The sequence below is a fragment of the Astyanax mexicanus genome, chromosome 6, assembly GCF_023375975.1.
Source record: "Astyanax mexicanus isolate ESR-SI-001 chromosome 6, AstMex3_surface, whole genome shotgun sequence".
In the NCBI taxonomy this organism is placed as follows: Eukaryota; Metazoa; Chordata; class Actinopteri; order Characiformes; family Acestrorhamphidae; genus Astyanax; species Astyanax mexicanus.
Genome location: NC_064413.1, coordinates 40,583,054 through 40,604,995, shown reverse-complemented (window position 1 = coordinate 40,604,995; position 21,942 = coordinate 40,583,054). Strand labels below are relative to the sequence as shown.

The window sequence follows — 21,942 nt, the reverse complement described above, 5'->3', positions numbered from 1 at the left end:
GTACCCACATTTTGATTCACACCGGATTAATATGACCAGAGGTTATATTTATGGCTCATTTTACAGAAGGTAAAACATGACGTGCCCATTAGGATGGTACTGGTAATCCTGTCTGAATAGGGCTTAAGATACATAAATGAATTATTTGGGATTAATATCACCTAAATTACATGTTATCTTTAAGTAAAAAAATGTTGTTTACTTAAAGCATGGAATTATAAATCAAATTTAGAATCATATCAAAATGCAAGTGCCCCAAGCTGACTGTTACAATAGAGCTCTAGGCAAAACTTGCCGTAGTTACACTGTACTTTAGTTTTCCACAAAATGTATTTTTCTCACTTTAAACAGATCTATACTGTTAAATTCAAGTTGTTATAATAATTCACAAATCCATAATTGTCACTGCTGGAATTTGAGTTATACAGTTTACAAAAACTTCATAATCCTGAAAATCTAAGCACCAAATGAACATAAAACTCAATTTCTACTTTTGTCCATAAAACCAGTATGTTATAATTGTATTACTGTTATCTAGAAATGTATAGTGAAATAGTTCCACAATACTTTTTACATGGGACTGATTTAGGAGAATTTAAATCACACTTCATTAAATTATGTGTACAAGACTTGAATGGTGGTACTGTTTACCAAAAACACCTGAACTAGTGCAGTCGAAACTGCTCACAGAGTGGAAAAAGAAAAAAGAAAAGATGACCAAAGATGTTTCTAGCTTCTAATTAAGTCATCTCTCCACTCCAGCAGTAGCATGCTGTGTTACTGTAAATACAGTCCAGTCATCTCTTTGAGTGTCTTTCATTCTGAGTTCACTGTTTTATTAGGCTTGAGTTTCTTTTGTCTGTCTCTTTCTTCCCCCCCCCCTTGATCATGCTCTGGGTCTCAACCCCTGTTAACCCCCTCCTGGTTACAGCCTTGACCTGGGCTTGACTCCCGTAAATCTTGAGGTTGACTCAGACGTAACTGTTGAATGAAAGACTGATGAATCAGGCCCAAGAACAAAAACAGTGCTTATCCAAGTTCTTTGTCAGAAGCCAGCTCATTATAGCTTCTTTCACTGTGCTCCCAAAAGAGCAACATATGAAGTCAGTAGATAAAAAGTGTGATTAGTGCTGTATAGGCTTCTATTGTGAGCTACACACAATGGAAGATTCTGTATACTATCATAATAAAAGATTCAATGGCTGTAGATGAGTCCTTTTAAAGCTATATTGAACCATTTTTAAATAAAGCTTTAAAGACATATTGTGTATATACAGCAGGTTTTCTATTATTAAAAAGAAAAATAACACTAAAGCATTTAGATGGTTCTTTGAGTTGTTGGTCATTTGAGTTGTGATATATACAAAAAAAATCTTTGCCAGCTGTATAATAACTTAGCTCATTTGGTTTGCTGAGTTGTTGGTCATTGGAGTTGCGGTATATACAGCAGTATATATATTTTTTGGAAATTAGAAACTGTGCTTTACCATATTTAAAATAACTAACTCCTTTAACTTGAACCAAAAAAAATGTTAAACAGTTTAGCAATTCCTGGTTCAAGGCAATGTAACACAGTGGAACAGGAGGGGTATGTGAGCAGTATAACTAGATTATATGACCAACATTTTATTACAATATATTTCTTAATTTTGTTCGATATGATATAATTTCAGTATCCATATTAATTTGATCATACAGGCAGATGTTCTCCTGCTCTGCTCAAGACACGTAGCACCTCCACTGTTGCCTTATTTACTATCTGCAGGGTCATTAGCTGGGGACCACCACTCTTAAATGTTTCGCCCATTAAACCAGAACATTTCCTGGTGGCGAGGCAGAGAACAGGGACATCTCCCTGACACCCCCTGCAGCTAGTCTTTTCAGAAAGTAGTTGTTTCTAATGCCAAGTCCCGTCATCTCAGCCAGAGCCAGAAGCTAGGTTTCTCTGCACATTAGGTTTCAGAATGCAGACATCGCACATCTGTACTTAACAACTTCTGAAAAAATAACTAGCAAAAATTATGTAATGCATTTTATATTGTTATGTTTATTGATATTGAAAATTTGACCTGCCCTAATGTGTAAAAGCTTTTTTCTGTTAGCGGTGTTTTTAAGGCCAGTAGTGATCTCCAGTTGTTTTTCTGTATGTTCTATATGCTGTAAGGCCTTTTTGTAGTTGTCTTAAACAAAATGTGCCTGGCAGCACAGCCAGCTGTTTACGTCTTCAGGCAAGATTGATTTTGCTCCTCTTATTCCAGTCAGATTAGGTCTCTGTCTCTCACACAGGTGAGGCTTGTAGGCTCATCCAACTTGCACACCACAGTTCTACCTCACATTTATCAGCTGACCACCACATTCATTAACCCCCAGCTCCCCCACAGACACTAATGACAATGATGTTCTACAGAGAGATACCTAATACTTCTAATACATCTGCCTTCAAATTTCCTTCAAACATCCTCAAAGATATTACAAAAAAAACCCCGCTATTGATTTGAATTAATCTCTGCAAAAATAAGTTGCTTGGTAACAAAAAGTATAAGAAAGATAGCAGATTCAAAATTTTGAATAGATTAAAGAGATAAAAGATAGAAGAAGCTGTCCTTGAAAAGTCCCCACATTAAACATGAATACCTAAACTAGTTATAAATTGCATTCATAGTGTCGATAGTGTCCCAAGTTCATTTCAGATCACTTTATTACGGTTTTCTTCACAAAAGAAAAATCTGTACTCGAAGGCTATAGTGGTGAACATTTTGTGTGAAACAAGGAGTTTGTTTTCTATGTTCTCCTCCTCATTTCTGTCCGAGCTCAGCTCAAACCTGCATAACCGTCGTCTGTGTGGATGAAGTGTGCTGTTGTGGAGCGTGACTGCGTTTGGCCACTACGAGGTTAATGGGCCTGAAAGCCACAGTCCTGTTTGGATCAAACGGCAGGGCCGGTCTGCAGCTGCTCTGCATGTTCTCCAGTGTGACTCTCCAGTCAATGAAGCGTAAAACGAGTGTGTTCAAGTGTCCAAGCTGAAAGGCGCGGCAGGAGACGGGCATGGGCTCCCCTGGGCTACGGTCACCCGTGGCTTTAAGCGGCGAGGACCCCGGCTCCGGAGGGCCACCATGGTTAAAGGAGCTTTTTCACCTCCGCGTGCCCAGACAGGGCTGTTTCGGTGTGGGGCTTCTCCATAGGGGGACTTGGGTGGACTGATGAGGGGAAGGCGCAATGATTATGGCCCCTCAGTGCCCCCATGCAGAGCTACAGGCTAGTGGCCATTCATATGCAGATCTGGGCTTCTGTTGTTCTATCTTGCACTGCTTTCAGATCAGTCTCTTTGTCTGTGTGATTTAAGGGATTATTTTAAGGAGACTATCTGAGTGGCACTGAATAAACATGACAACTTTTGTTCACCATTGGGAGTTGCGACGCTGATCCCGGGTCGGTGTTAAAAAGCCGCTGCGCTCTTTTCTAGAGGGATCTTTGGAGCCTCATTCCTCAGATGGGGCCTGAGAGTGGCACACTTTGAAGCATGTTTTAATGGCTCTCCAGGGTGGTGCAGAGTTTGAGGAGCTTGTTCCTCTACAGCTGGCCAGCTGGTCACTCTCAGAGCCCAGTACTTCAATAAGAGGCACGTACCGACGAGAGTTCTTCTGCTTTCCACTCTGTTTGCTTCTCCTTGTTTCTGTCTGCTTCAGGTTTTTGCTATGGAGTTTTTTCCGTTTCTAACATCACCAAATTGCCTGCGTTTTTAATATACTTTCATATCCTTCATATCTCTTGAAAGTTTCATTTCCAGGCTGTGCTGGCCTAGAAAACAAAAGAGAAATGAAAGAAGAACTTTGAGGCCTGTAAAGCTGTTGTGCCGAACCTTCCCCCCCCCCCCCCCCCCCAGAACCTATGAAGTGCAGCTGTTTTCAGACATTTACAACTGCTCACTGACTCAATTCATTGTCCCGCTGTTCTTCAAAAGACCCACCATTGTGCCGCTGCCAAAGAAATGTTAAGATGACTACCAACCGTGTGCCACTTACTTTTGTGGGTATGAAGTACACATAAATGGCACCATTCCTGTTGCCTTTGACCCCCCTGCACAAACATATCTGTGTGAGCTGCAGTCTCTCAAGCTCTTCACACTGCCCTTGGTCCATGGAATAAAGGGAACATTTGTGCCAGGATGTGGTCCATTGGCTGTAGCTTTGCCTGCATTGCAAATATTCCCAGTAAGCTGGTCAATGAACCCAGTGACCCAGGCATGTGGAGAAAATATTCCAGGCATATCCTGGGTTTCCTGGCAGGCAGGTGTACCAGGGAAGCTGGGAAAATGTGGAATAGAACCTTGTTTGTATGACCCCTGAACTCTGGCACATCTACACATGCAGATTACAACAGTATGCAATAAGGTTGCATTACTGTGGAAAAATATCTGCTCTTTATTTATGCTGCATGTGTAATCCTGTAGATACAAATCTATTAAGTGTTTCTTTTAATGGGAAGTCTTCATTTCTTCTTTTCAGAAGAATGTTTGTCTGAAAAATCTGAATAATCCAACTGAGAGAAACTTGATGCTTTTTAGCACAAGCCCAACTTTTTAACATTTTGTAACAAGCTCAGTATTAATTTTTAGATAATGTTTTTACATGCAACTTGGTGAGCTCCTCTCTCACCCTCATTCTTTCCACTTCTTATCTCTTTCTTCTCTTTCCTGCTCTCTTCTTTCTTCCACTTGTTCTCCCTCCCTCCTACTCTGTCCTCTCTCCTGCCAATCCTCCCTTTCTCTGCTAGAGTTTTTAACCAGGTTGACCAGGTCAGGAGGTCAGCCAGGTCACGTTCAGTGGCTTTGATTGAGTCTTGTCTGGAGTGAAGAGCACCGGCAGTTTGTTTGAGTTTGGGATTTCCATGCGTAATCCTCATCATCTCGTGCTAATCTGAGCCCAGCACAGCCCACCGTATTCTCATGCTAACGTTCTCATTGCCAAACCGACGTCACCCCTTCTCTATGCAGTCAACATTACTCTCAGGGAGGCAAAGTCAGGCACGGGGGCATTGAAGTTCCTGGAGAGAGAGAGAGGAGGACATGGCTGATGGAGTTGTTTTGCTCCCTGGAATGCTGGGCTGGAAAGACAAGGAGCTTAATGCGAATGAAAATGTCTTTGAGAGCTTTTTTTTTTTGGACTAGTGAAAAATGCGGCTTGAATGAGTCGCTTGTTTCGTCACTTTTCATGTATTTTCCTGTTTTTGAGACGTTTGAAGCACCTTTTCTTGTGATCTCCTCGATTCTCTTTATTGGTCATGGTCTCTTTGATGTTCAATAGAAGAGAAGTAATTCAGTTCTCTGAAGATGGCTGATGACTTGGAAGTTGTGGTGGCTTTCTGAAGGCATTCCAGACTTCAACACGAGTGATTTACATATTAACTAACCAACTGCGAATTGAATAGTCCAATGTATTTATGTGTGTTGAATTCAAGTGACCTTCAGTAGACACTGCTGTAATGACATTTTTGAGTTGGGAGCCTGTTTGCTGCTAGGGCTAGATAAGACTGACTGTTTAGCAAGTTATTGAGGTGTTTTGATAATGGTATATCATTTTTTTTCCTCACCTTATTCTTTTATACCAAATCACCAACTTATAGTACAAGTAGTTCTTGTTATACATCATTTACAAATTAGGTGGCATCTTAAGTAAGACTCCTAAGCCAACATCACAGTTGTGTGCTGACGTGTAGAGTAAATGCTATCAGAAACCTCTGAGTGTCACATAAAATCTGACCAAAGCAATACATAACTAAGCTCATGGGGTTATATCGTAATATTTAAAGACAATCTACCATGAGAGGTTGTTCCTTACCATCTCTTGCATAGCTTTCAGCTTTGCCAAGATTTAAAGCATGTCCATTGAGTGGGTTGCTACTTTTGATGCATTAATGTATATAATATGCAGCGCATGAATTTCTGCAAGCGGTCATTGACAGTGTACTGCGTTTTTTTTTTTATATATATATATCTGAAACTATTTAATCTAAAGGTGTTTTCATGCCAGCTCGCTTTAATCAGACTCTGGTTACATGTTTTTTGGTGACAGTATGATCCAACCTCAGTCTGCACCACCCATCAGATGTATGCCACATGTTTGAATTTAACCTTGAGTGCATTGCCCAGATAATTACTACAGCTATTAACAAATGCAGTTTCTGGACCAGTGTAAATGTGCAGAAGAAAAGAACACAAGACCTTCTTTTTGTATTTACCTTTTTTTGTGTGTGAAAACCAAACTAAGCCCAAGTAAAATATTCCAAATGGGCAAACTCATTACCTGATTCAAACCAGAGCAAGAGCTCAGTAGATTTGGCTTAATTTGGACTCTACAGAGAGGAGATTCTACATTCTGTTGTTTGGTTTGTTTAGAACTCCATGATGCCTTTTTGCTTTCAACGCATAATTTGGAAGTACAATATGATCACTTACTCAGGGAGTATACTTGTTGGTCTACATCAAAATGTGTAGAGCAGGGTTCTCATAGCTAAATACCCCCTGTAAACGAGGAGATAATTATACAGTTGCATCCATAAGCGTTGATGATCAACTGTTGTTACAATTGTAGATCATGGTAATACAAGAGTTATGTCATTTTAAATGTTTAATTTGGTATAGAATAAAGCATGTCTTTTTTTACTTTTGACGTTATTAGTATTTTTAAAAGGAAAAAAAAGGGGGAAACAAATGATGTCTCACAAGAAACAGCCAAAATGATCTTGATTGAAGTATTTTGTGGTGTCAGTGCATATCAAAACGGGAAAGAGTGACATTTGTTCTTAATCACGAGGCTCTCAAATTCATTCATCAGTCATTACAATCACAGAAATGGAGAACTGAGTAAGTAAACAAGCTCGATTCAAGAAGTAGCTACTGATGAAAGCTTTTGATGAAAACATTTCCTGCTGTGTTGTGTTGTTATGGGATGTTATGCCTTGAGGTGGGGATGAGATCACTATACAGAGCAAAGTTTCATTCCTCATTCTTTTCAATACACTGTAATTATCCTGACAATGATTAATGCTGTGTCATATCATAGATTTCATTAATTGATTGGATACATTTAATAGACTTACCTTCTCTTTCATCATCTAGAATTGGAATGTACAGATAGGATTTGGATTTGTTTTGTTTTTTTATGACATTATGACATGTTTCCTGCTTGCTGTCACCAGTCCAACCACCGTTGAAGTTTCACTATGATTTGTCTAATTTTTTTTTTTTTTTTTTAAAGGATCAAAGATTAGAGACTGTTTTATTTATTTTCGTAGGTTTCAGTGCTTGGTAATACTGGCAATATTCAGTCAGCGCTTTTGTGGGAATTTAAATTTGTTCCTGAGTAGAGACCGACCGATATGGGTTTTTCTAAGGCCGATGCCGATACCGATCATTAGTGGTCAGAGTCAGCCGATGGCCGATGTGACCTGCCGATTTTTAGGGCCGATATGCTATCGTATTATATTTATTTGGCATGCTTAAAATCATACTAGTAAGAGGAGGAACAACAGTTGTAAACTTCACACAATTTATTGAAAATAAATTAGCATTTTATAGTGACTTTAATGTTACTATATCACTATATGTTAATAAAAAAAATATTAATTTTATTTAGATTGTATTATCCATAACATTTTATTTTATTCATTATATAACATATGTTCTATATACACTATATATTCATGTTTATAGTAGAAATATTATGTTGGCTATTATATAAAATTTACTGTAGGGGCCTACTAATTAACAAATGTATGACTTGTTGCAGTCTGTTAGTCTATTAATTATTCATTTTAATATGTTTAACAGAGTGCAAGAAGACTTCCATAATGTGACAACTTTAGATAGTTACTCCAAAACGGCAAAGCTTATTTCTTCTTCAACTCCATGCAGTTGAAAACGAATGGACATGGGAGGACAATGTTATAAAATGTTCACATTAGGGCTGCAGCTATTATTTTACAAAAATGGGTGACGTTTAAATTAAGAATAAAATTATAAATAATGCAAAAACAGACAGGTGCTGTAATTTAAATATAGCTTTATCTGTTTTTTTTTTTCTTCTTCAAATGAGCTCCTTAGCCAGAGAAACGCGTCTCATCAGCTGTACTGGAGGTTCGGTGCGTGAGCGGAAAATGAGTTGAGAAAGCTGAAGAGCTTTATAGGTTCAGGATAAAATGAGCTTTTATCAGAAAAGTCTGGAGGGGGTTCTAAAGTAGAACCCGACAAAACAGAAAATTCTGCTCATCGTTTCATTTAATATCTAACAGCGCAAACCGCTTTAAACGGGTGAGTTTTACAGCAGAACAGCAGGAGGCGGCATGATTTAATGTCTGTTTGTAGTGAAGGAAAAAGAGATGTTTTATTTTAACTCCATTATTTTAGAAACTATTTGTTTTATTAATTCGTTTACAATAAAGCTTATTTATATATAAGGAGAAGTACAGTCCTCTAATAATCCTGACTAACCAGTAATTATTATTTCAGCGCAGCTGATGCTGCGAATATCCTTAAACAGTTTTAGTCCTGCCCTTTTTCATTTCGTCTAAAAATAATTTAAATACTGAAAATATCAAGTGTTAATTTGATTTTATTTACTTAGATTTTCGTTTCTGAAGAAGAGACGTCAGTTATTTTATACTAGAGCTTATAGATAGGGCTTGCCTTGCATAGTCAGGGCGCATTCCAAATGCACTCCTGCCATCAACGCTAAGCATAGTTTCGTTTGGAGAGAAATGCTACAACACCGATGCAGTTGAAATTCTATTCTTTTTCAGTAAATGAAGCAACATCACAGATTACTAATCATGAGAGAAAATATAGACTTTGGGACACTGGATTGTAAAAATGGATGCCTTACCCAAGTCTTGCTCACTCTTGAAACCTTGCGCTGCGTTCCAAGTAGCTGCCCGCAGATGTGCCGGATTAAAATCGGCGCGGCCAAATAAGAAAATCGGCCGATGCCGATTGATAAAAAAATAACAAAAATCGGCCGATTAAATCGGCTGGCCGATCGATCGGTCGGCCTCTATTCCTGAGATCTATTAGTGAACGGAGGAAAATGCTGTTTGTGTGAAAGGCCTCACTTTTCTCGTTGCCTCGTTTTTTGCGTCTCTGTGTCTGTCGCTTTAATCAGGGCACCTCACACATCGCAGTCCCATTAACGGTGTTGTTGGAGAGGTCTCTGCTGTGGTGTTCAGTAGATACTTGCCATCAGCATGGTTATGGATGGATATTGGGAAGTGTCAGCTGACAGGAGGCGCAGGGGGTCCGGGGTTGTTTATCACAGAGGTCTGCTGGGCTTCTTTCTTCGCCATTCTCTTTGTCATTTTGTCATTTTGTCCTTTGAGCCACCCACTACGAAGGATGATTCCCCCCCCCCCCCCACAACCCTCCCTCCACCCCCAAGCTTCATCTCTCTCTCCTTGTCTCTTTCCACAGTAAGTTTGACCCTGTGTGGGTATGGTGGCTAATGATGCCACTGGGACCATTAAAGGTGGGAAACTGACAGCTCTCCTCTCTGGATTTTCACCCCCTCAAAGAGTAGGAGAGCAACAGAGACGGAGGGAAAAGGGGAAAAGAAGAAAGCATAGCAGTAAATGGACTAGTCTTAGGCATTACTCTCTTTTTTGCCTCAAAGGCCAGAATGAAACCCAGTGAAACACAAGAAAAGCAAAGGAGGGAGGGGGGAGGCCACACAGAGAGGAAATGAACATGAAGGCAGTGTGTTTGAAGTCCAGCCGTTTGTCTGCGTATTGTCCCGGCGTGTCTGTATGTTGCCGTGTGTAAGCCTGGAATAAGAGATACAGTAGTGAATAGCCTACCCTATAGTAACCCGATGTGAAAAGACCCAGCTTTACCATCAAGCTGGCCAATTAGCCGCTGAGATGCAGATGATGTGGCTTGGCTAAAAGGACCCAGCTGTTAGCATTAGTATGCTGGCAGAGGCCCATTCTGTGGTCTGCAGCAGGTGATTGAGTTCTAGTCCATAGGGTCCTCTTCCTCAGCTCAGCACCAGGACCCTTCCTACTACTTCTCTGAGTAGATACATTGGGACTTATTCACCAAAACCTATGTAGACATTTTGTTAGATCTAGGTCTGTCACAATAATTATATACTTAACTTATTGTACAATATGTGGACATTATCCTAATCATTATTGCTGACCATAATATCATCTGATGTTTTTACTTTTACTCTCACATGTTTGTATACATGTGAATAAACCTTATTTTTTTTAAGGTCACTTGCACAATGACCAGTGCATTAATAATAGCGCTCATGCAAAATGGAATGCAGTAAATAAAGAAAAATGTATACTTTATCCTACATCTATTTCTCTGTAAAAGTTTACTGTTCTTTAAAAGGGTGAAATTGCATTATTGTGCTATTTTACTGTATCAGGATTACTAATGATTATATTAATATGACAAAAATATTTCTGGGGAATAAGACCTCAGTGTTGTTGTCATACATTGCCTAGAAACACTTTGGTGATAAATCTGTCAGTTGTGGAGATTTGTGAATTGTTTTATTTAGTGAGACCACTTGAATCGCATAGAATTAGAAAATATTAAAATATTTAACATTTTTTAAGTTTTAATTTCAAGGTTCATTTTCCTCACCCATTTACTCGGCCAGCCTCCCTCTCTTTTTTTTTCTTTTTATTATTGGCAACACGTTTGAATCCGTCTTGCATCTTCTGAGCTGCCCGTGTTACCATGGTTAGCAGTCTCTTCATCTGCCCACTGAACACCTCCTCCCACCCCTAACACACATTCTTCACACACTTTCCACTCTCAGCACCAGTAAACAGTGTGCGATTGCTAAAATGATAATGGCTCATGTCTCTCTGCTGGGCTTTCGCACTCTTGGGGTGGCTGGTGCCTCCCTCAGGGGTCTGTCCTGCTGTTCAAAGCTCTCCTCCTCAGAACCAAAGGTAGTATAGTATGTTTACTCATATGTAGCTGCTGCTAGTGCTGGGTGATATGCTGTGTACCATGTTATTCAGGTTACATCAAGGATTGGCATCTGAAAGACGTGCATAAATACTAAAAACAGTCAAAACTAATAATTAATTTTCTAGAAAAGGACTCTATGCTCCCTTTAATGCAAAATTAAGGAATCATATTATGAATGTGTACAGTACTAGTCAAACAGAAATCAAAGAAAATGTGTCTACTTTATTAAATCTAAAGTAAAAAAAAAAAAGAAGTCTGGTTTGTTTATTTAGTATGTAATTCCATATGTGTCCCTTCATACTTTTAAAGTGTCTTTAGCATTATTCTAACATGTTGAAAACAGGAGTGGTTTTCAACTTTTAACTGGTACCGTAGATTTCCAAATCATAGAATCAGTGCTTCCTTTCTTGTTCGATCCCCTCGACCAAAAAGAAGTGTGAGTGGGCGGAGCAAAGGATCAGCACCTGGGCTGTTTCTCAATGTCTCGTTCTTGTGTGCATCGCACCTTTATGTTCCTGCCTGACATTAACTTCTCTTGCTCAAGTGGCATTTTAATACTCAAGACCATATTCAACAATATTGGTTAAAATTCCTGAATATGTCTTTGTTCTTCCCTGTAAACCAAGAGTGCAGTGGTTGGTAGGTTGCTAAGGAAAGAAAACAAAAATACCCAGAATTCACTGTAAAGTCAGTACTGATGTGATGGTAAAAGATGAAGACCAGACCGGAATTACACGTTTTATTGCTCCTTGTTTTGTTTAAAAAAAAAGTCAAGAGATTTGTAGCAAAGCTATCAAATCTTAGGCTACGTTCACATTACAAGCCATATTCCTCAAATCCTGATTTTTTGCTCAGATCTGATTAAGCTATCTTGACGGTTCACATTCACAAATATAAGTGACCTGTATCTGTGTGTAATGTAAACGAATTGATCCCTGAACCACCTTACATGCTCACATTGATACATTGATACATTGATAGAGATGTGTGGGTACGAGAGAGAAGCACCTAGCGCATGAGTAAAAGCAAAAAGCTGCGTGAATTCCGACCCCTCAATTTGACCCCTCACATTTATGTTGCATGTCCATGAATAGGATACATATCTGATTTAGGATCATATATGAAAGTGACTTAAATCTAATTTGAAAAAATCAGATTTGGCATGTTCACACAGCCATGAAAAATCAGATCTGAGCCACATGAGCCTGGTAATGTGAACGTAACCTTAGTTAATTTAAAATGAACAGTGATTATCCTGTTATTTTGCAAGGATTGTATAACTTACCTTCATGTGTTAGCTTTAGCTAAGATTATATTTGGATAATAATGGCTGAAGGACAGATTTTAAAGATTTGAAGGTCTATAGTACTATAATAAATAAACAAGTACACAGCATCTTAATAGCTCTATTCTGTACTTGTATTTTGTGAGGTTTTTTTGCAGGGTAACTTTTCGAGAATGTTCTGCCCTAGAATGTAAGTACATTCTTTGCATTTGCATTATTAGTATTGAGAAACACCCCTTGTCCTTTGTCAAGCACCAAGCAATAAACTATTGCTTGCAGGGTGCTAAAGTGCTTGGCCACCATTCCAAACTTGCGTTACAAAGCCTAGGCTGCAATTGTGGTAGGGCAGGTCCTCAGTAGGGACCCTGTGCTGGAATCAGAAAGGTCCTGTCTATTGCATCCATATGCTTTCTCTGTTCAAAACAAGATTAATTATAATTATTAAAACATTTATTTTAAAACTAATTCTGCTTCCAATTTTTCCTTTTCACATTTAATACAACTTTCAGTCCTGTTTGAGGACACTGTAACATTTTCACATCACTGACTTGGTAGTAAGAGTATGAAATTTCATGTCAGAATTAAAGTGGGGAAATACTTTTCCTCAGTTTCCTCACCTCTCTCCCAACTGTATGCTTACCTCGCAGCCCGAGTTCTGCCTGTCACGGTCTGATCCTTGTATATTTCATGGCTGAGGGAAACCTGCAGTTTTCCTGCTGTTATTTCTGCTGTAATGAATATCCAGCTGGACAAAATCAAGTAAATTTCTAAATCACCTGCATAAATTGTTAATAATTCAGGCAGGGGGGTAGTTGAGGTGTGATTTTCCAGCAAGTTTAGAGTTTGTAAGTTATTTGAAGCCTTTACAGGTGGGTCTTTAGGCCGGAAAAGGTTGCTGAAGCAATACAGGGAGCTCGGCAGTGTTTCTGCTGTTGAGCACTTAAAAAGTGCTAAAGCCTAAAGCCTGAGTTTAGTCTCCAGTGGCTGTGTTCAGCCTGGCCCACTCAGCACGGCTCACCGGGCATGACTGGCCAACCGGGTTCTGCCTCTTCTCCTCTCTGAATAATTCGGGTTCATGTTTTTTGCGGCACAAAGACTGAGATGTTTTTCATTAAAGGAAGCTGGAAGCTGGAGAAAATGCCCAAATATGGATATGTGGATACACCTTCAGATCCTTTTTATTTTTTGAAACTCTGAGGTTTTTGGCTGTGTGTGTGTGTGTTTGTGTGTGTGTCTCAGCAGATTTGCCAAAACTGTGTTCTCTCTGCCTACCACTGGTTGTGTTTTGGGTCTAAAAAAGTAGGTCAACGTTGGTTTTCCACACAGAGAAATTGAGAGAGACAGAACAAGTTTTCCCTGCTCAGCTAAATAAAGTTAGTTCCTGTTCTAATGTTAAAGATCTCACACACTGCTTGTGCATCCTCTTTATAAGCAATCAAGACACAAATCATTCTAGGGAAGCACCTATATCATGCTTACATATATTTGTGGCACACATCATTGCAGTCATGCAAAAACAGCTATTTTGATATTTTGTTTCTGGTTTTAGGGTTTTTTGTTTGTTTGTTTTTCTACATGGCCTGAATTTAACAATTGTTCTGTAAAAAATTAATTTGAACAAGCAGTAGGAGTTTATTCTAATATTAATGTTTAAATGTGCTAATAAAGCATTCGTACACAAAATAGTGGCTTTACACTTGTGTTTACAAAAATTTCTCCAAACTTCTAATGTCACATTCATCTGTGATAATTTATCATATAACTATGATTATCAACACATGATTTGGTAAATCACTGTTTTTAGTGATGTTAAATTATGTGACCTGGTGGTGGAATTGAATGAATCTATGCAGGAGAATCTGGAACAAAGATTTGATCTTCAGTCACAGCCCACAATGCATGTATCAGCTCCAAAATTATAAATTACTGTCTGTGTATTTTACTCTTTTTCAGCTTGCCTGTGTCTGTTCTAACGTATCTGCAGTTTATTGCTGAGAGAAATGGTTTTAAATAATGTGCTAACATGCCTGAAACCTATGTATTGTACTGTGGATATCCAACATTCTCATTTCCCTCATTATGAAAGGCTTGTTTTCAGGTGGCAGCATTATTTGTTGTATTTGAATATTTACAATTGGATGAGCCTCATCATCCATCATTGACTATGATTGGCTGCCATAAGCAGTGAATGTTTGGTGCTCACTGAGTTCTGAAGCTCCAGCCGAGAGATTAGAATGAGTTCCAGATGAGTTCCAGCCTGTTGACTCTGTTCTCTCAAGTGAATAGATGGAAGCAATTAGTGATGTTGAGAGGAAAACATGCTGCTGCTGAGGTTGCTGAAGTAAATCTAGCTGTGAAGATATGATAAGTAGAATTTTCCATTAACCCTGTCTCACCTGATGTCTCAGACCTCACAGTCAGACATGTTGACGATGTGTCTTTGAACTCAAACAAATATGTTTTATACATGATACATCTTTCCCTCAACCGTAGTTAAAAAACAGCTTTTATGCATTCTATCACAACACAAATAAAGCCTTTTGCTGGATACAGTGTAATAATTCCTGTGTACACACTCAGAGCACTTTAGAATACTATTATGTTTCATCAGGATATGTAAAATGTATAAAAAAAAAAACTCTATTCATGGGAAACATACAACGTGTGTCACATGAACCAAGAAACACACTAGTGCTGGGTGGTATACCGGTTCATACCAATTGCCAATACCAACCAATTTCACATACCACCATTCCTACTGCTAGAGGCGCTGCGGAGCACCATGTAGAAGCACACAGTGTAGAATAGCACCACTAATGAAGCACACAGCTCGCTAGATAACACTAGCCAGTTAGCATAACAAGCTAACACACTGCAGTGACTGGAGTGAGAGGAATGGAATTGCACAACCGATCCACAGCTTAGACAAACGTTCCTCTCGTCCCCCAAAAGAGCCCAGAATAGGAGTCATTTGTTCATCATGAGATAAACTCCAAAAAAAATTGGACATGAGGAAGTAACTATAGCCCTTTTAAATACATTAATACCGTAGCTTGTAGGATAATTTAATAATGCACACTGAACTGAATTTATTTGTTAACTGGAGGAAGAAATAAATGGTGGCTGATTTTAATACTGTAATGCCTCTAATGGCTTCAGAGAAACGTTGTTAATTGATATTAAACTTTTGTCTTACTTGTGCAATAGAGCTTTTAAAAAATATCTCTTTTCAACATTGAGTATTTTAGTTCCATTAATAGTGTTTATGGAATTAAAGAAACTGTGTTAAAGTTGTTGGCGTATCTCTTTTTAAGGTGTATTGTTTACATTCTTCAGCTGTTTTTTGCTAATTAAGTCGGATTTCTTTTTTTTATTGTATCATTTTGTGAGACAAAGTAAACCCAATACTAATTAAATCCTTAATTTAAACCCTTCATGTTTTATATTATATATACTCCTAACAGTAGAGTAAGTCACAAACCTATATAAAAGCCCAGTCATGGAAAAAATAAATTGAATAAATAAATAAGATAAAATAAAAATAGCGTGATATACAGTGTCTGAAAACATGCTTCAAATATGTATTGGACTGAAAACAGAAATATTAAAATACCTACTTATTTTAGAATTGTCTCATCTTTATCTCTGTTTTAACCCACCTTGGGAAAGGTATTTAATGCTCAGTTCCTGGCAGAGCTCTGACATATACCTACAGTGTCTTGTGCTGATTTGATGTTTTTAGGAATCAGTGAGGTGCAGGCGTTGTCTATGCAGCATTACAGCATCGTCTGGAGCGACACAAGGAAGACTCTGCCATGTGGCTCGTTAGCAAAATGCTAATAATGTTGTCATAATCGTTAGGAGTCACAACAGCAGCCATTTTGGGAGTTGCTGTGCCTGCTGTTCTTCCTGTTGTGCTGGACTGTGAGTGTGTGTGTGTGTGCCCACTGTGTGCCGGTGAGGGAGGTTGGCATTAAACCTAGACATTACCTCACCCTACTGGGCAGACGGGCCATTACGATGCTCAGCAGGCTGCAGGAGAGAAGGGGGTGAAAAAAACTCAATACCTGGTGATTATCTATACACACACACCGCACACACACACACACACACTGCAGTACAAATCCTCAGACGTCACATTACAGATGGCAATCTTCACACACACATACACAGCCGCACACACACACACACACAAGTGCACGGACGTTCTCCTGGGATGAGTATCAAGATAATATGCCACAGCATGCTGGTTTTGGTGGTAGATGAGTCAGGTAATGGAGAGTGCTTAAGCTGGCCTCTCCCACATTAAAATTGCAGCTTATCAGTGGGCTGGCCCTGTCTGGCTGCCCCACTGCTGCTGAAACATTGTTCCTGCAGGCCATCTCCTACTAACACCTACAAAAAGTGCTATATATACCTATATATATATATAATACACATATGCACATGTACAATACATCATCGACTTTCATATCAGAATACGTTGGTTTGAAAAGTATCCATATCCCTTTTTGTCACCTGACAACCACAAACTTAAATGTGTTTTATGGAGGTTTTAATCAATATACCAACAAGTGGAACAAACATGATACATTTTCAAATTTGAATCAAATAGAAATCTGAAAAGTGTAATGTGCAGAAGTGTTCAGCCCCCCCTGTATCAATACACTGCAATTATAGCTGCAAGTCTTTGGGGTATATCTCTACCAGCTTTGTGCATCTAGAGACAGATTGGATGGAGTGTGTCTATGAACAGCAATTGTCATGTCTTGCCACAGAAGCTCAGTAGGATTTAGGTCAGGATTTGACTGGGCCATTCTAACACATGAGTATCCTTTGATCTAATCCATTCCTCTATAGCTCTGGCAATTTGTTTAGGGTCATTGTCTTGCTGGAAGGCAAATCTCCTTTAGCCTCCAACAGGTTTTCTTCCAGGATTTCCCTGTATTTAGTGTATTTAGCTCCATCCATCTTTCTATCAACTCTGACCAGTTTCCCTGTCCCTGCTGAAGAGAAGCTACCCCACAGCATGATGCTGCCACCACCATGTTTCACAGTTGGGATGGTATGTTCACAACTATGTACTACTTTTGTGTTGGTCTGTCACTTAAAATATCAATAAAACATGTTTAGATTTCTGATTGCAAGGTGACAACATGTAAAAAGGGGAATAGTTTACAAAATAGTATTACCATATATAATTCACCTGTTAATCCACAACAGTTCCTGCAATACTGTGCTGATGTAAACTTTACTTACTTTCTAAGGGCTTACAGCTTAAGGGAAACGTAATACTACTCTGCTATTCTGGTCTAGATAAGCCACTTCTGAAAACGCAGCATCTCCACCCAGAAGTATTATAAAAATGCATTAGGACGGTGATGCCAACCATCTGAAGTACTGTGGTTTGCCATGTGGCTGAAAACTGCAAACTACAGCTGTAAAAGCTCACTCTCTAGGTTGAGCACTAGGTGGTGCTTTGCTCTAAGCCACATAAACAGCAGTGAAAATGATTGGTAGGGGACATAATGCTTTGATGAAAATTTGCTCACTAAACCACACAATTAAATAAAGGCACTAATATACCTGTGTATATATTTATGTATACCAATAACAGATTGTCAGTGTTTCGGTGTTAAGATGCAGTGCAAAAATAAAAAAAGTCAATATAATAGAAATAAATGAATGAATAAACACAGACACTATTCCTAGTTGATACCCTACTACTATGCTATGCTTATATGCCTAGATTTTGTGATATAGTCAATATATTCACAGAAGAAGGCCAAATTTCCTTGCAGCATTTTAGAAAAGCCAATATTTAAGTACATGCTGTGAATTCTACAGGGACTGTCAAAGCCAGCCACAACAACATTAACATGCATAGTGTGTCCAACACTAGCGTCCCTCGGGATGTTGCTTCAGACACCCATTCAAACCCTGAGTCCTGACCCCTACCTCTTCCCCTCCCTCTTTGTCTACCCCCACGTCTGGTGTGTGCGCGCCTGCGTATGTGTGTGTTGGCGGGGGACATGACTTCCAGACAAGACGTCAGACAGATAAATGTCAGCTTGTCTCCTACTGGGATGAATTGGTAGCTGAGTGGGCAGAAGAGAAGGATTTTAATCGTTTAAATTTCATTCTGGCAACAGGGATTGGGCAAAGCTGACAGCCGAAGGGTGATGTTCTGCATTATGACATTAGAACCTGAAAGCAAATACAGGTGTAGAAGACTTAGTTCTGATAAATATGTTCTATTATTCTGTTGTGTAATGGATGACGATGGCCTGCTTTAACTTCCTGCAATAGGTCCAAAAATCCAATCCACCAAAAAAACGTGTTTTCACACTGCAAACAAACCAAACCATGGCTCAAGTAATCCAGACTGAGACCACCTATTTTGGACACACCAGATTTTTTAAATATGGCTATATCTAATTAATTCAAGTTTCTTTTTTTTTTTTTTTTGTCTGGTTGCTCCTGCTTTGGAGGGGGTTCTATGTCCCGCCACCTTCCCCTCCCCCCCTCCATTTCCTCAACACACTAATTCGTGTCCCTGCCATGGTACAAGCTAGACGACTGCAGCCTGAAAGGGGCCAGACAGTGGGGTCACCTCAAGGTTACCTACCACATTTCTCACCAAGGGTGTAAATCTCGGTCCCTGAGAGATTGATTCAATTCAATTACTTCAATTACATTCTTCGGTAAATGGTTCAGAGCATCATGTAATGCCAAACGGCAACCCAGTTTGAATTGAATGTGGTTAGACTTGTTTTGGCATGGCATTTTTGAGTTATATAATTAAAGTCCCCTGAATACACCAGTAAGACTATTGTAGGACTATTTACAGAGTAGCAGAATATAGACTATAAAAATATCTATTTAAAAACTTAAAAAATCAAGCTTGGAGCATTTAAATTACACAAGAAATAGCCTTATTTTTTATTTTTTTTGTCCGGAAATTGTGGACATATATTTAGCTAAACAATATGATAATAATTTCTGCTCAGATCTAATCTAATATTCCCCAGCAATCTTCAGACAGACACGCATTTATACCCCTGTTGTTCCCCTGCCAGCCTTGCCCGGTCTCGTCTGGTACAAACGTCTGGTATAAACGTCTGGTATGAACTGTAGGTGTAACTCACTGGGCTAGGCACCAGCCCTCTAGCTGCCTCTTCAGTATTCTTGTCTGCGAGAGCAGCGTGGCTGTGATGCGGGTGGGGGGCAGGGTAGCGGTGGTGGTAGTAGTGGGGGGAGTCACAGAGTCCGCCCCCTGTTCACACTGGGTGCAGCATTGTTGAGAGCAGCGGCAGAAGACGGCTGCATTAGCCTGAGTGTGCTAGACAGTGAGCCGTGGCTGGGCTGATGGAAAGCATGTGGTGAAAGCAATGTGCTTGACGGCGGTGCGGGCTCCACGCGCAAGCGCACGAGTCATCAGGGCGCCGATGCCACCTGCGCGTGAAACTGCACCGGACCCCACCTTCAGGGAATGGACATATGTGAGTGCTGCCTGTTTTTGCTTATATCAGATTTCCTGTTAGTGCTGGTGCAGTGGCAGGGTTCACTGGTGGTTTGTAGTCTTGGTTCTGGAGTATCTTGTCCTGCCCTGAGAAACCTGATTGAACTGATCAGCTAATTCAGTGTATAAAACTTTGAAATAATGTGGACAGCAGGATGTACTTCAAGAGTATGGGTGGGAAGTAGTGGATTTTGACAACTAATATAGCTTGTTTAAACTGAAAATAACTGTTGTAATTCAGGCTCTTGACTTAATGATAATATGAAGAGCATGTGCACTCTAAGATTCTTTACTTTCTGTTGACTTTCTTGTCAACTGCTACTTCTGTTGGCAGTGTCATGGTAGACTGGTGGTTTTTAGTCTTGGCCCAGGAGTATCCTGTACTTCTCTGACACCTAATTCAGCTAATAAGCTAATTCAGTTGTGGCAACTCCAAGGTTGAATAGACAGCAGAAACTTCAAGGTTATGGATAGGAAGCACTATATAGTTTGTTTGGAGTAAAAACAACTGTTCTTGACCAAAATAGCTATACTTTGGATTCGATTTGCTGTTTATTGTGCTACTACTTTTGGTCAGGCCAACTTTGTTCTGCTGTTGCTGTAGTGATGAGCATATTCAGTGCCTGCCTCCAGCAGCCCCATAACCTCAAGCTCTCTGTCTTACACTTTTACATCTCAAGCAGGGGGAAGTGCCTGGTGCACTATAAACAAAGGGCCTTGATGAATGAATAGACTGTCTGGAGTTGGGATTATTACCCATTTCTTATTCCTACTGCTAGCGTCTTTAACTAGAGCACTTTTGTTTCTCATGTCAGAATCAGACACAATAATTCCAGCCTCTGTTCTAAATTTGCCATTTTAATTGAGCTGATTTGGTTCATTAGAAGAAGTTTCCTCATGAGGCCCTGCTTATCTGTAGGACTTTCCTAAAGGAATGTGAAGAAGCTAGGATTTCTGCATATTAGTGAGAGGATACTGAACATATAGTCAGTGACTTCCATAGACAGATAGAGTTGACAGAGGCAATATGGCAATATTTTACTGCATCGTTATGGCTGATTAAGATGATATAGTAAACATATCGCATTACAATATTCACAGTACATATATTTATCAAACAAATTGACACGCAAACAAAATGTATCCATATTGGGAGATTCTTTAGTAACTGCTATTCAAATAATGTCATGTAGTGTACAGTATTTTTTTTCTAAATCTGTTAGTGCACTAATTTAGCTCTTTTTTAAGCAAAATTCAGTACATTAGGTATCAGGATAAATATCAGGACCTGAAATACTAGAGATCAGTTTCAGAAAATGTAAACACGGCCTTATTGTTATTGGATAATCAGAATGTCCCCACAGATCAGTAAGGCACACCAAAAACCTGTAATATTTTATAGTGGATTGATTCAGCAATGTCTCTAATTACACAACAAATCGAGTTTACAAGCATGCAATAGGATACAATACCCAACTGAAATAATATGCAGTACTTGATCCCTGTGATCGTTATTCAGTATTTTAGTCCTGCAATGGTGTCTCACAACTTACAACTTGAAAATGGGGAAAAATACTTTGCTGACAAGCAGAAATGTGCTTGCCTGCAAGCAGCAATGGTTGCCACTGACTGGTAGCAGTCTGCTATAAAAACAGCCTGAGGATCCAGTGTGAATTATTGATGGAGATCAAAGTCACCGTGCCTGTCGGCGTGCTCCATCACTAACCAAGCCATTCCTGCTGATCTCCACCCAGCTCAGTCGGAGGTCTTGCAGCAGAACATGGATGTTTTGGCCTTTTTTTAGAACTACAGCGTTTTTGATGAATGAATGATTGGTTGATAAAGATTGTATGAGATGGCATGGTGTCGACAGGAAACTCAGAAACAGGGTTTAAATATTTTTTGCTACCCCTTCACGTTGCTCATCTCCCTTTTTCTCCGCTGCACTTCCTTCTCCTGCGTCTGAACTCGCTCTTTGAAAATGTCACCGCTGAACTCTCTTCCAACCCTGTTCTAGCGTTCTCAAATGGAGGAGTGTGGTTTCCACCCACTGAGACTGTGCATGCAGGTTCAGCTAGCGGTCATGGACGAATGTTTTAGAAAACTGGAGTGCTTTTCTTTTTTTCCCCTGCTCCCATCCTTTCTCGCTTGCTC

The 21,942-nt window shown here is 39.5% G+C and overlaps 1 protein-coding gene across 3 annotated transcripts in view; it reads left to right on the top strand.

Annotated features, from left to right (window-relative positions):
- Positions 1–21,942, top strand: part of ldlrad4b (low density lipoprotein receptor class A domain containing 4b) — an 87,549-nt gene that overhangs the window by 45,317 nt on the left and 20,290 nt on the right. Inside the window, exon 1 of one of the 3 annotated variants that reach the window (XM_007249720.4) lies at positions 19,560–19,768. The exons of the other annotated variants lie outside the window; for them this stretch is intronic. Coding sequence (XP_007249782.3) covers positions 19,759–19,768 — 10 coding nt within the window. The 5' untranslated portion in view covers positions 19,560–19,758. Of the gene's footprint in view, positions 1–19,559; positions 19,769–21,942 lie in introns of those variants that run through there. 3 annotated transcript variants of the gene reach the window in all.